Source organism: Pleurodeles waltl, chromosome 12, assembly GCF_031143425.1.
Source record: "Pleurodeles waltl isolate 20211129_DDA chromosome 12, aPleWal1.hap1.20221129, whole genome shotgun sequence".
Lineage (NCBI taxonomy): Eukaryota > Metazoa > Chordata > Amphibia > Caudata > Salamandridae > Pleurodeles > Pleurodeles waltl.
In genome coordinates this window covers 665834199-665847121 of record NC_090451.1, presented here as the reverse complement: position 1 = coordinate 665847121, position 12923 = coordinate 665834199, and the positions used below count along the sequence as shown (strand labels likewise).

The window sequence follows — 12923 nt, the reverse complement described above, 5'->3', positions numbered from 1 at the left end:
ATTATAGTATGCTGACTGCAATGCTCAGAACAGCCCCTAGAGGACAACACAATAAATAAAAGGCATTTGGAAGAAACGTGGTCATGCAACTAAAAAGGTCAGCCCTTAGCGAGTATAACCCCATGGAAAAAGAATGTGAGAAAGTAGTAAGTGTAACAAATATATTGAGCCTCTACAGGGCATAGTGCACATTTGCAAGGCTAGGAGGACTACTGCAAGGATACTACAAACAAATCCCATAAAACATAACTTCTCCCAGCTGTAAAACAAAAGTTCAAGCCATGAGAAAGGTTAAAAAGATAATGAATGGTGGTATAGGTTTATTATTTTGGAGTCCCCACTAACATAGCATGGGGACCCAGAGATAATGTAGACAGAAAGAGCACATTGTGGTCAATATTTTGAAGGTTGTCCCGTTGTCCTAGGACCACCATAGGTTGAGTTATGAGCAAAACTGTTTTGTGGAAGTAATGCCCTGCAAAGCATTATGGGACAAGTTTTCGTGCCACAAATATTTAAATATGTTGATATGACTAATGCTTAGGACTGCCCTACAGGACACCACATTAAAAATAGCATTTGTAGGAAACATGGTCATGTAACTGTATATTAGCCCATAGAGGACATAACCACACAAAAAAAAAAAATGACAAATAATGCTGTGTACCCATATATTTAGTCCCTAGAGGGCCTGGGGGATTACATAAGGCATTTACCAAGGACATCAAGTGATTTTTGAAAGACAAGCCCACGAACGAGTGAAAGTGATGGGCCTGACATGGACGTAGTTAAAAGCCCACAATACTTACAACAGGTCCAATTGCTTGCACACTCAACCAAAAAACACTGACAATAACAATGTCTGGGTTGCCTGTACTGCTTACAGGAGTCACATGATGATGCCATTAATCCATGCATTCCACATTAGGAGCTGTTTCACCTGTAAAATAACTGGATTATCTATGCTATGGAACTCTTTATTTTGCCAAAACGCTAAAGAGAGTTGCCGTCATCTCTGTAGCATTCATTTTGCAAACGTTGTTTTCACTTGTCGCGCACAACTCCTTCTGGACTGCTTGCTGACTAGAAAAAGTGCTGTGTTCATTACAAAATGGTAGAGCCTCATAAGGCCGCTCAGTGAAACACAGAAACTGCCAATACAAAAAAATAGTTGTACTGAAATACAAGTTGTGTTTGACACTATCTAAAGCTAATGCATGAAGTCTTTGGAGCCAAAAAGGGCAATGGCTTGAGAACACTGCCCCCAAAGCCTCTTTTGAGAGTATAGCACAAAATGTTCACTGTGACATAAATGCCACACACATCAACCCCTAACACATGCCATGTATGTCAAAACTAAAATGTGCCTACCCGAGTTAAATATCAAGTTTAGAGGTAACAAGATCCAACAACTAGGTACATCCAAAGTTCCATACAACAGGCCTTAAAATATTTAACACTCTTTCAGACTCAAGATTCTTAAAAAGTAGTTAAAATTAAATCCTTATGGGCTACAATATTTTCAGGTGCTCAAATCGGGAAAGCAGTTTAAGAAAGAAAAGCAGTTGACTAGTCAAACACCAATGAGATTTTTCACCACAACTACCATGATGTGATTCTAAAAGTGCAGCCAGATTTGAGAACCTGAGGAAATGTTGACAGGAAAAAGTGAGTCTGAAACAAGGGGAGGAGGTTAGAGCTATACGCGAATGGTATTAATTTAAAGAAATGAGTCAGCCCCATTTGAAAACAAACGTCTCTGATAGCTGGGAAGCAAAAGTGGATTATTCTCAAACAAAACTTCCTTTTTATCAAGATGCACATATGTTTGGAGAAGCCTTTTTTTTTTTTTTACTAAGGTAAGTGACCTGGGAGCAGTTCTAAGATAAGCTTAGGTGGCTTCTCCGACTGACACACATGAAAGACTTGACCCAGTGACACTTATTTGTGTGCTTACTGAAGCTAGAGATGGGGAGTGGGGCTGAAAGTGAAGAAAGATTGAAGGAGAGGCTCAGGAACGTGTGTGATGAGACTGATCAGGGGCCTGGAGAAAGAAACAACTAATGGGGTATAGAAGAACAGCAACGGAGGGCTGGGCAGTAACTAAAAGAAAGTAGGATATGAGTGGGAAGCAGGGTAGTAATTTGGGGCAGATCATGTAAACTACAGCTAGTACGGCACAACAGTGACAGGAAGCATGTTGGCTTGCTAGGTTCTAAAAGAACCCTACCAAGCTGAAGCCTGTTATCAACTATGGTGGATCCACTGTTACTAAACAATATGAGAATTACTCTGTTTTCATGGTCTACCTCCTCTCAAGGACTAATCAACTGGACTTCCAAGAGTAAGTAGTTGAAAAGGAAGCTTGGTGCACCTAAATTGTAATGTCCATAAACCTCAAAGGCGATTTACAAATGAAAATAGACAGATTCAAGTCGCCATCAGTTCACTTCTGTTTGACACTACTCTGATACCTGGGAATATCTTCCAGGAATAGTTAGCATAATGTGCATATGTAAAAGCACTTGCTTACCCCTTGAGGCTTATTAGTGTTGAATTACAATTTTAATTGTAACCCCTTTAATTTTATCGACTTCTAAAGGATTAAGATGTAGCTGATTCCTAATGTTTGACTGAAGTCAAACGTACGTCCTGGGAGTTGATGCATCAATCCACTGAGCCACCAGACTCAGATCAATGAAGTAGGCCAATGAAGTCATCAATAAACCAAGAACAAAAGTATCCTAAAGTGTTATGAAAGAGCCCCAAAATCTGAATGCAAAGCGTCCAAAAAATACCCACACTGAAAAACAGGAAATAACGGAAAAATAATGCTTGTCCCGTTTGGCTTAGGAAGGGCTTGATTGAACTAGATGACCTTGTTATTCTAAGTATGGTCTGTCCAGGTCTGGAACTTGGAACACAAGCAGGGAACAAATTAAACCAAAAGCTGCAATACTCAGAATGCAGTATACGACTATGTCTCTCTTAGGTTCAAGGATTCAGGGCAGACAGGCTGTTGTCATTGCCTCAGGGTTAACCACGGTGGCGATTTTCATATTGCTAGTCCTTCCACATGGTAGGGAGTTGACAGGTGATCTCTTTCTGATTTTGCATGTTATCATCCACATCTCGACAGGCACTTCTAACAACAGTGGCGCGGCTGAGAAAGAAGGTCTGAGACTAACACAAGTTGCCCACCTGGTTCCGCATAACAAGTGGCAGTGTGTGTGTGTGTGTGTTGTTTGACAGAAAGAGAAGAGCAAAGGTAGCGATAGACGCAGCCAACAGTGAACTAGAGTGAGCCAGGACACTAGAGGTGGAAGTAGTATGTAATGCATGTGTTGATGCTGGGCTTTCAGGCTGCATGGGTGTTGAGGTGGGCTACATTTGGGCAGGGGCACTCCAAAATTCTCTGCCTACTCACAACTGCGTTGGTCCGAAGACATCAGAATCTGCACCATTAAAATGACAGCATCCAAAACACCACAAACCCACCTTGCACCACGGACTTTGCACAGAGGAGCGAAAGCTCGGGCACCCCTTTTTGCAAGAAAGAAACTTTGTCATCACCAAAATTGACACTGCAAGAAACAGCCACACAACACATTAGCTAATCCATGGCGTCCTAGCCTCAGAACTGCAATGATAAGCAATCTTTGGCGCGTACCATTAACACTTAAGCCACCATTAGCCCAACATCTTTACCCACTTCCCACCGTCTGACAGGGCTGACTGACAAAGCAAAGATTGCTCCATACTCTGAGAGCATTACGCTAAGACTGCGGACAAGCTCAACATAAAGACATTCAACTTGGACTAGGGGGAAAGCTCCAATTAGTGCACAACACCGCTGTTGAACGATGATCAGTGCTAGCAATCACAGTCCTCACTGACAAGCCTCACTGTGCTATATTTTGAACTGGTAATGCTGGGGCATAATGCGGGACCTGTTTGTGTGCAGTCCCTACTGACTGTATGAATACAAGGCTGTCCACTACGTTCCTCTGAGCAGTGCTTGCTCTCAGTGTCTTAAGTTAGCCACTCGACGATGGGTGAGCAGGGCCGTAATGGAGAATGCATACGTTTTCAAATGGTTTTCTCCAGTCTGAGAAGCAAGCTATTGGCCTTTCAAATGCCGGTATTATGTTAGAATGTATTCTACTACTGCCAGTTTGGCACTGGTATAGTGTGGTGCAGTATGTAAAACAATTACATTTTAAAAAGTATTAGCTACTGTAAATGTCTGCCAACTTCATTCTCCCTGCCTCGTAAAATTAATTGGGAAATAGAACTTTCTCAGTTGGCAAGCTTGACATCAGACATATTGATTAAGCATGAATCTGTACTGTTGGTGCACTACATGATAACACTAACCAAGTAAACAAATTTGGAAGTGTCAGCATAAGGAAAGGGACAAGGGAGAAACACCTTTTCGCTTTCGACCTGGTTAAAATGAAATGCATTTAAGACGGATAACTGCTCAACAGACCTCCTTATGCGACAGATTTCAGAAGATCCACTGATAGCCTGTTACAGCGTCAAAGCAAGAAACTCTGGAAGGGAAGAGACGGTACATGATACTCATGTTGCTCCACTCAGAAACTAAAGAAAGGCATTAGACAGAACGTTCTAGTAATAGTAAGCACTGCAGACATTTCTGTACAAAGATTTTAAAACAAATTACTTTAAGGAAACATAAGTGAAATCAATATGTTCAACGGAGCTACAACCACACAAGAACACTAAATTACTTTTGGTGTATAGCTGTAAAGGAGGACTCCCTTTGCCCATAGCCAGGTTCAGGAACATTTCGACGGACCAAAAAAAAAAAAACTTCCACATAATTCTTGTGTCCCGAGGAGTAAACAGGAAGAACCTCACAGAGCTGGTCACCTCACCGCCCTTGTAGGGCGGGTCATTTTTAACAGCATGCAAGTGGACTCGTTACTGAGTGCTAATGGACTCATGACTCGCTTCACGAGGGTCTCATGGCAGGATGCTCAACAAAGAGCCATTTCTTCTGTCATTCAATTGCTATGCCCTGCATTCTTTCTCCCGGCTCCTCGCCAATGTCATGCTCAAACACTAGGTTAGGTGGGTGATGGAAGACTTCAGTCTCACTGAAAAATGCAATACTGCAGGGTGAGAAGTGTTGGGATTTGATGTGTCATCTAAAAACGACACATTTAACATCCCACTACTCGTCCACTGACACTTTGATGATGGTCTTACCAGTCTCATCCCTGGGAGGAGAAGCACAACACAGCTGATGAGATAACTCACACAAAGAATGAGAAACAGGGCCGCCCAACAAAAAATTTAAAGAGAATATCAAATGCTCGATAAACCTTTCAAACCACCATTTGACAGGGCGCTGACAGCATGCTTGTAGCACTGGTCTTTGTATACACTGTTCCTTCAACTTCAGTTCATATTGATAAATATTACATTTTTCATTTTCACCTGAACATATTCTGAAAAGACAGGTGACCACACTGATGGTGGAATATAGCCACCATGCTTAGATTAACAATGACCCTATGAACTGAAACTCTTCCAGACTTTCTAAGGTACAAATCAATTTGAAAAGTCTTGGAGTTTAATTCACATAACATGTGACACCATCAGCCTTTTTCAACCTCTCCACACTGTTTAAGCATCAACATGGTATGTCAAGGACTTGGACCCATAATTATACTTTTTGACGCACAACTGCGCCAACGCAGTTGTGCGTCAAAATTTTACCGCCGGCTATCGCCATTCCAACGCACCATGCGGGCGCCTTATTAATGGAATGACGTTAGCCGGCGCTGCGGACTGGTGTGCGTAAAAAAAAATGACTCACACCAGGCATCGACGGCGTATGGGAAAATGGGGGTTGTGCGTCAAAAAATGGTGCACGTCAGGTCTGAGGCAAAATTCAGGCCTCAAACCGGATTTGCGCCATTTTTTTTTTTTTACGCCCAACCTCCATTGACATGACTCCTGTCTTAGCAGAGACAGGAGTCATGCCCCCTTGCCCAATGGCCATGCCCAGGGGACTTATGTCCCCTGGGCATGGTCATTGGGCATAGTGGCATGTAGGGGGGCCCAAATCAAGCCCCCCTATGCAAAAAAAAAAAAAATATACTTACCCGAACTTACCTTTACTTCCCTGGGATGGGTCCCTCCATCCTTGGGTGTCCTCCTGGGGTAGGCACCTCTGGGCTCCTTCCGAGCCCACAGGTCCCTTAACGCCTGCCCTGACCCAGGCGTTAAAAAACGGCACACATCAGGCTGTGCGCCGTTTTTTAAGGCTCACCCCTCCTGTGCGTCAAAATGACGCCAGAGTATAAATAAGGGGCACAGGCCTTAAAGTCATTTTTTGGAAGGGAACGCCTACCTTGCATATAATGAACGCAAGGCTGGGTCCCTCTTTCAAAAAAGGATGCACATGGTGGAATTTTGACGCCCGCGGGGTCGGACGTCAAAGTATAAATATGGGGCAGGGTTTGCGCCGATTGTGTGTCAAAAATTGACGCACAATCGGCGCAAACAGAGTATAAATATGCCCCTTGGTCTCTAACCTGATCCCCCACGTTGCACCATGCAAATGATGACTATTCGTTTTTTTTTGTTTTTTTTTTTAACTAACAAAGCCCACTACCCTGCTTCAAGGGTTGATTAAAAATATCCTTATCCTTCCAATGGCCCTATTCACATTTCCTTGTTTGTAATACTTCCTCAGGGCGATCTGGGCTCGACTCCACGAGATTCAGCAGCATTTATGCAACACTGGAAATCTCGCTATGATCTACTCTGAACCAAAAAAAAGGTAACTAGTTGATTACAGTGTGCACACAGCATGACATCATTCGACAATACTAAAATCCTGGGAATGGTCCTTAGTTCTTATGTTAAAACTTCCATAAATATTAAGTATGAGGTAATTCAAATATTAAAACAAAATTCAATGCTTCACGAAAAATAAAACTAAATAACCTACAGCAATAATGCACACCAGCACTCAAAAGAAAATAAAACTTCAAAAGTTCAGATTCTTAATTTGACATGTTACTATAATAGGCGTAGAACCACCCTTTTGAGATAACAAATAGCACAAGGTTTCTCATTTCCTGGCTCAAGATCTGTTTATCCCAAAGTAATTAAGAAGCATGTGTGCAGTGCGATAAATTCAATTTTTATTCATCAAGCAAGTAAATTACTCCCAGGACAATTTTTTTTTTTTTAAATGTATACCACTGCTAGATCAATGAGGTAAGGCCCACAGCAAGTTAGAGAAACATGCATAGGCGATCGAAAGGGCACCCATGTTTCACTTCCAAAGAGGACCCTGACCAGCAAAGTCTTCATAAGGATAATCACAGAGATGTTTCAAACGAAACAACGCAGGTCAGATGGAAAACTGAGAGCTTGTTAATTCACATAGTATGTACACAGACATACAGTGCTATAACCTAAAGAAATCATGCTTTGCACACGTCAATGTTTAAACACTTTCAGTTGTCCATTCCTCTCCAGTAAGATTGAGCTGTCTATTTGCTTATTTTCCTTCACTAGTGCTATAAACCTGGAAAAGTAGTCCCTGTCTTTAACCAATTCTCTTCTGAGGTGAGTAAAGTAAGCAAAGAGCCTAGGTTATTTTTCTGGGGTTGTTTAAAGGAATACCAATTGTCAGCTTTAGTTTATCTCTGCTCACACATTTAATATCTCCCAGTACAAATTGTTTGTTCCTCCTCCCATTGATAATTAACATGGGGAACGATTACCAGCTTTGTTATCTGATGAAAGCCTAAGACCAAATAATCTTGTTGCCATTTTGATGATTGTCCAAGGACCAATTGACAGCTTATCATCCTTATACAGGTGTTGCACCTGGCCCTATTTGCAGGGTCATCCCCAATCTTTTTGCCTCTTGTCTCTTAATTTTTTTGACCAGTTTTTGTTAGCTTTAGGAGTCTGGGCACTTTACCAATGCTAAAACAGTGCTTAAGTGCATATGCTCTCTTTGTAAATTGTACTGTTGTTGGTTTATCCATGATTGGCATATTTGATTTACTGGTAAGTTCGTAGCAAAGTCCACCAGAGGTGCCCAGGGCCTGTAAATCAGATGCTACTAGTGGGCCCACAGCACTAGTTGTTCCAGCCACATTAGTAGCCCTGTAAACATGGCTCAGACCTGCCACTGCAGTGTCTTTATGCGCAATTTTAAACTGCCAATTCGACTTGGCAAGTGTACCCACTTGCTAGGCCTAAATCGTCCCTTTTACTACGTCAGGCACTATTAAGGTAGGCCCTAGATAGCCCCAGGGGCAGGGTGCAGTGTATGTTTAAGGCAGGGCATATACTTGTGTGTTTTATACGTCCTAACAGTGAAATACGGTTAAATTCGGTTTTCACTGTGCAAGCATTAGCTCTCTCATAGGTGAACACGGGGGCTGCCTTTAAATATCCTTAAAGTGCAGATTCAAGGGTTGGGGTTTAGGGTCTCTGAACTCACAATTTAAAAATACATCTTTTAGTGAAAGTAGGCATTTTCTTGCTTAAACCATTCTGTGACTCTGCCTGTTTGTGGATTGTCTGTCTGGGTCAGTTTCACAGTTGGGCTGTTTTGTATCTCTCTAGACAGAGGCACAAAGAGGGCGAGGGTGTAGCCTGCATATCCTGATGAGCCACCTGAGCTAGAGGGGAGGGAGAAGTGGTTCTTCCTGAAACAACTGTGCCTGCCCTCACACAATACAGTCTCTGACCCCCAGGTGAGTGCCTGGGGCCTGGCCAAGAAAGGCTCTGTCAAACACTTGAGACTTTGCTTAGAAGTTTGCCAACTTCAAAGGCAGAAAGGGGTATAAGTGGAAGACCCAAAACCCCAGACTTTTAGAATCTTTCTGGAATCAAGAGGAACTTCCGCCCAGGAAAAGAGCTGAAGGAGGATTATTGTCCCTTTGCTATTATACTTTGCTGGACTGGTGTGCAGTTGCTACTTCTGCCTGAAAAGAGTGCACAGGGTGAACTTTGCTGTGTGTCCTGCTTGAGAAAGTTCTCCAAGGGCTTGGAGTAGAGCTTGCCTCCTGTTGAAGTCTCAGGGACACCAAAGACTTCAGTTTCCTCGACCTGCAGCACTGGGAACTGTGCGTTTTGTGCTGTTAAAGAGGAGCAACCACTGCAACGCCGTCAACGAAGCTGCTGGCCGCACTGTGACCTGATGCCGCACTGCCCGCTTCGCACTGAAACCCTGGTCTCACCAACGCAGTCATCAGACTTCACCGAGCCGCTGTTCGCACTGCAACCTGTGGGCCCCGCACTCCAGCATCGCCTGCTCACAACGCAGCCTGGGCCTCCCCGACAACGACGCTCCTGCTGACACCGGTGCCGCTGCCTGCACCGTGGCCTGTGGACACCGCTCGAGGGTAACGAAGCACCATCCCGTACTGGTGGCTTGGGCCTACCGACGACAGCGCTTCAGCAACGATGACGCCGCAACCTGCACCGTGAACTGTGGACATCACACGTCGCACCGCCCCACTTCACACTGCAGCCCTGGTCTCACCGATGCGGTTGGACCATGAGCTGTGGACACCGCACCGCCCCACTTCACACTGCAGCCCTGGTCTCACCAATGCTGCTGGACACCGTCACCAAGCCGCTGCCTGCACTGTGACTTGTGGGCACCGCACGTCGCATTGTCCCGCTTCGCACCGCAGCCCCGACGCCATCCACGCCAGTGCTCTTGACTTCATCAGCCTGGAGTTCGATCCATAACGAGTGTGACCTTAAGGGCCTGATGACTCCCACACAGACTCCAGAACCAACACCACCGCTCTCCGGAGCTCATCGCGAGGATCATGACGCCCTGCATATCTAAGGGACTGTTTGCAGGTCTTCCCCACACCGTAGCTGGCCCGCGGCCAGTCTGAACTATTGGTTTTGTTGACCATGACGCCCGTGATAGTCCCAGGTGGAGCCATCGACTTCAAGGAACTGTATTTTGAAGATAAATCCTATAAAATTCTTATCTTTAGCACTGTATGTAGGATTTTTATCATTTTGGTCTTGTTATGCACAGATAAATATTGGCTATTTTTGTAAAAGAGGTGCGGTGTTGCTTTGTAGTGTTTTCACTTATTACTGTGTGTTATGTGCAAATGTTTTACACATTGGGTCTGAGATCAGCCTGACTGCTCGTGCCAAGCTACCAAGGGGTTGAGCAGGGTTTATCTGAGCGGATATCTTCCTTACCCTGACTAGAATAAGGGTCCCTACTTGGACAGGGTGCAAACCGACTGCTATCTAGAGACCCCATTTTTAAACAGCAGCGACCTTGGAAATCAAACGTCAACTACACGACTTTCTGATGCATGTTCAAGGACCAAATGTCAAATTGATGGCCGAGTAGCAACCCTCTCCCTTCGGATTATGCGATTAGATAGCCAACTGTCTGCTTCTTGTCCTGTTCAAATTGTGATCTACAATTTGAACAGGACAAGAATCAGCGTCTCTTCCTTTTGATTGGGGGGTGGGGAGAACTTTCCTTAAACACAAATATGAGTATTAAGTTTCAGCATCTCGACCTTTTGATGATGTTGGCTTGAGGTCAGCTGACTGCTTCTCATGCGAGTATGTGGACCACTGTCCAGCTTTTCACCTACTTGACACTTGAAGACCGACTGCCTGTTTCTTACACTCTTGTGGTGCTTTTAAAGAGGGCAAATTGTTAGACACACTACGGAACACTTCATTATTTCTTACTCAAAAAAAAAAAAAAAAAAGAGAGAACTTGGAAACTGTGGCTTTTAGAACCTCACCATACATGGGTCAGAAAAGCCTGTACATTTCTTGCTCAACAAAACAAGAGATAACCTGCTTGGGAGTATTTCAAAGGACAGTGAAAACAAATAAATTGCAAAATGTAATGAGAAAGATAACTTTAGTACTGTTCATAGTAAACTCTGGCTACTTGCTGAATTGTGCCGAATCTGTCTAAGTACAGAAATGTAATGCAATAGAAATTTTGAGAAAAGATGTGTATCAGCTTCTTACACTTATGGGAAATTCAATGAGCCACATAGCCAATCAAAAAAAAAAAAGCTCTGAAAGTCTCGACAGTATTGTGCGGTGCTGTGCCGCTGGTCCTTTATTCTCTTCTGACAGCTAACTGGGAATGTCACCCACGTACGTCATACACGTTCATGGTCAGCTCATACGTGTAATTCCACATGCCACCGGCACACAGCTCAAGTAGACACGTTTAACTTTATGAAGAAAGCAAGGGGCGAGTACTCACGGTAACACCATACTTGAGTGCCAGGCCCGGCAAGGTGTCCCCGGCTGTGATCTGGTGCTCGACCCTCCGCTGCCGGACCGGAGAGCAGGCGGACTGCATGAGGCTGCCGTAGGACCGCGTCCGGGAACCCCTGAGGAGCCCGGACGCCCCGGAGGAGGCCTCTTCCGAGGAAGAGCTCATCGCTGCCCGGACGCCGCGCGTCTCACCAGCCTACCTACTGCTTGGCATCTTCTGGGGCAGAGAAGGCTTTGCACTTTGACCCATATAAGGATGACGGCGGGGTGCTCAAAGCGGCAAACTAACGTAGGGGAAATATGGGGGAGGAAGTACCCCAGCTGATAAAAACTGCACCACACGAGTCTCCCAACTAGGGGCCGTCAATTGCAAGTACTGGGGTCAGCCACCGACTACAGGGGGCACCCCACAAAATCCCAAGAGGCGAATTATCAGGCACCCAACTGGGCAGTGCATTACGCAAATAACCATAAAAATAAACTGCACGAGTACTGCCTCTGACGCACTAATATCGGCTTCTGAGGCTCGGCGAGGTCCTCCCAGCCTGGCACTGCCTTTGTGGTTTCAGAAACGCCCGGCTCGCCGGTGCCACCCTCGCGATGACAGCTCCACGCCCGCTGCCCGCGGACTTCCCAGCTGCTTCACGGCCCCCTCTCGTCCAAAGCGCTTCCTCTGAGCGCCGGAAGGAGAAACCGTGGTTTGTCCGAGAATAAACTCTTCTACCACACCTGCTACTCAAAAGTCCCAATTTAAAAAAAATCACCAATACTAGAAATGTTGTACTAGTGCGGCCTGCTGCCACTAAATACGGCTTCTTTTTGGGGCTGTCACGGTGCACCGCCCCGTGCCACAGCGCAACCGTTATCGCCGTTGGCCGCCCCCTCCGGCCGCCACCAACGACGCTCACTCCGATAATAACCTTTCACTTTCTTTTCCGGCCGGGCTGAGAGAACCTTCTACCAATCACTCCGCCCAGCCTGGCGAACACCACCGCCAATCAGTGTTTTGGGCTTCTGCCAATCACCGGCCGAGCCGGATTATTCTTCACCAATCGCCACACTGAATAGGGCGCTTGCCACCAATTAAACCTTCGACGGAGCAACGAGGCGCGGCGCGCTCGTCGATAGAGAACTTTCTCTCACAGTGAGAAAAGCGAAGGCTGCGCTAGAGATAAATAAAGACGGTACTGGACAGCCAATAGAAAACCTGTAGGGTTACTCAAACAGAGCCGAGCTAAAGCCCGGTTGCCATCTTAGAAATGAGTGTTTCCTCTTATGATGCCAATCGTCACCCTATATTATGAGAATCTTATCTAGACACTACTTCATAAACTTTTAAGGTTACATTTCAAAATGAATATTTTACATTGCAGAGACTGATATGTTAATGTATTCTTAATTTTAATGTCCCGTAGGGAAAGTATGAACATGTATGGCCAACATGTTCCAATATTGTTTATTATTTGAAGATTGCTTTTATAGTTTATTTTGAAATAAACATACACGTGTTCTGTTTTCACTAGATTTCTCCCATTCCAAGCAGACGGTTGGCTTGATGGCTCCGATTGTCTCTTGTCCCTCTTTTGTTTCTTAAACCGCTTGTGAAATGGCACGCTGGGAGATGT

At 44.8% G+C, this 12923-nt stretch overlaps 1 protein-coding gene across 1 annotated transcript in view; it reads right to left on the bottom strand.

Moving 5' to 3' along the window:
* LYSMD1 (LysM domain containing 1) overlaps nt 1-12454 on the bottom strand; it is a 55738-nt gene extending 43284 nt beyond the window's left edge. The window contains exon 1 of the mRNA XM_069218487.1: nt 11285-12454. Within this exon, the coding sequence (XP_069074588.1) occupies nt 11285-11464 (180 nt within the window). The 5' untranslated portion in view covers nt 11465-12454. The remainder of the gene's footprint in view (nt 1-11284) is intronic.
* Nucleotides 12455-12923: the final 469 nt, after the last annotated feature.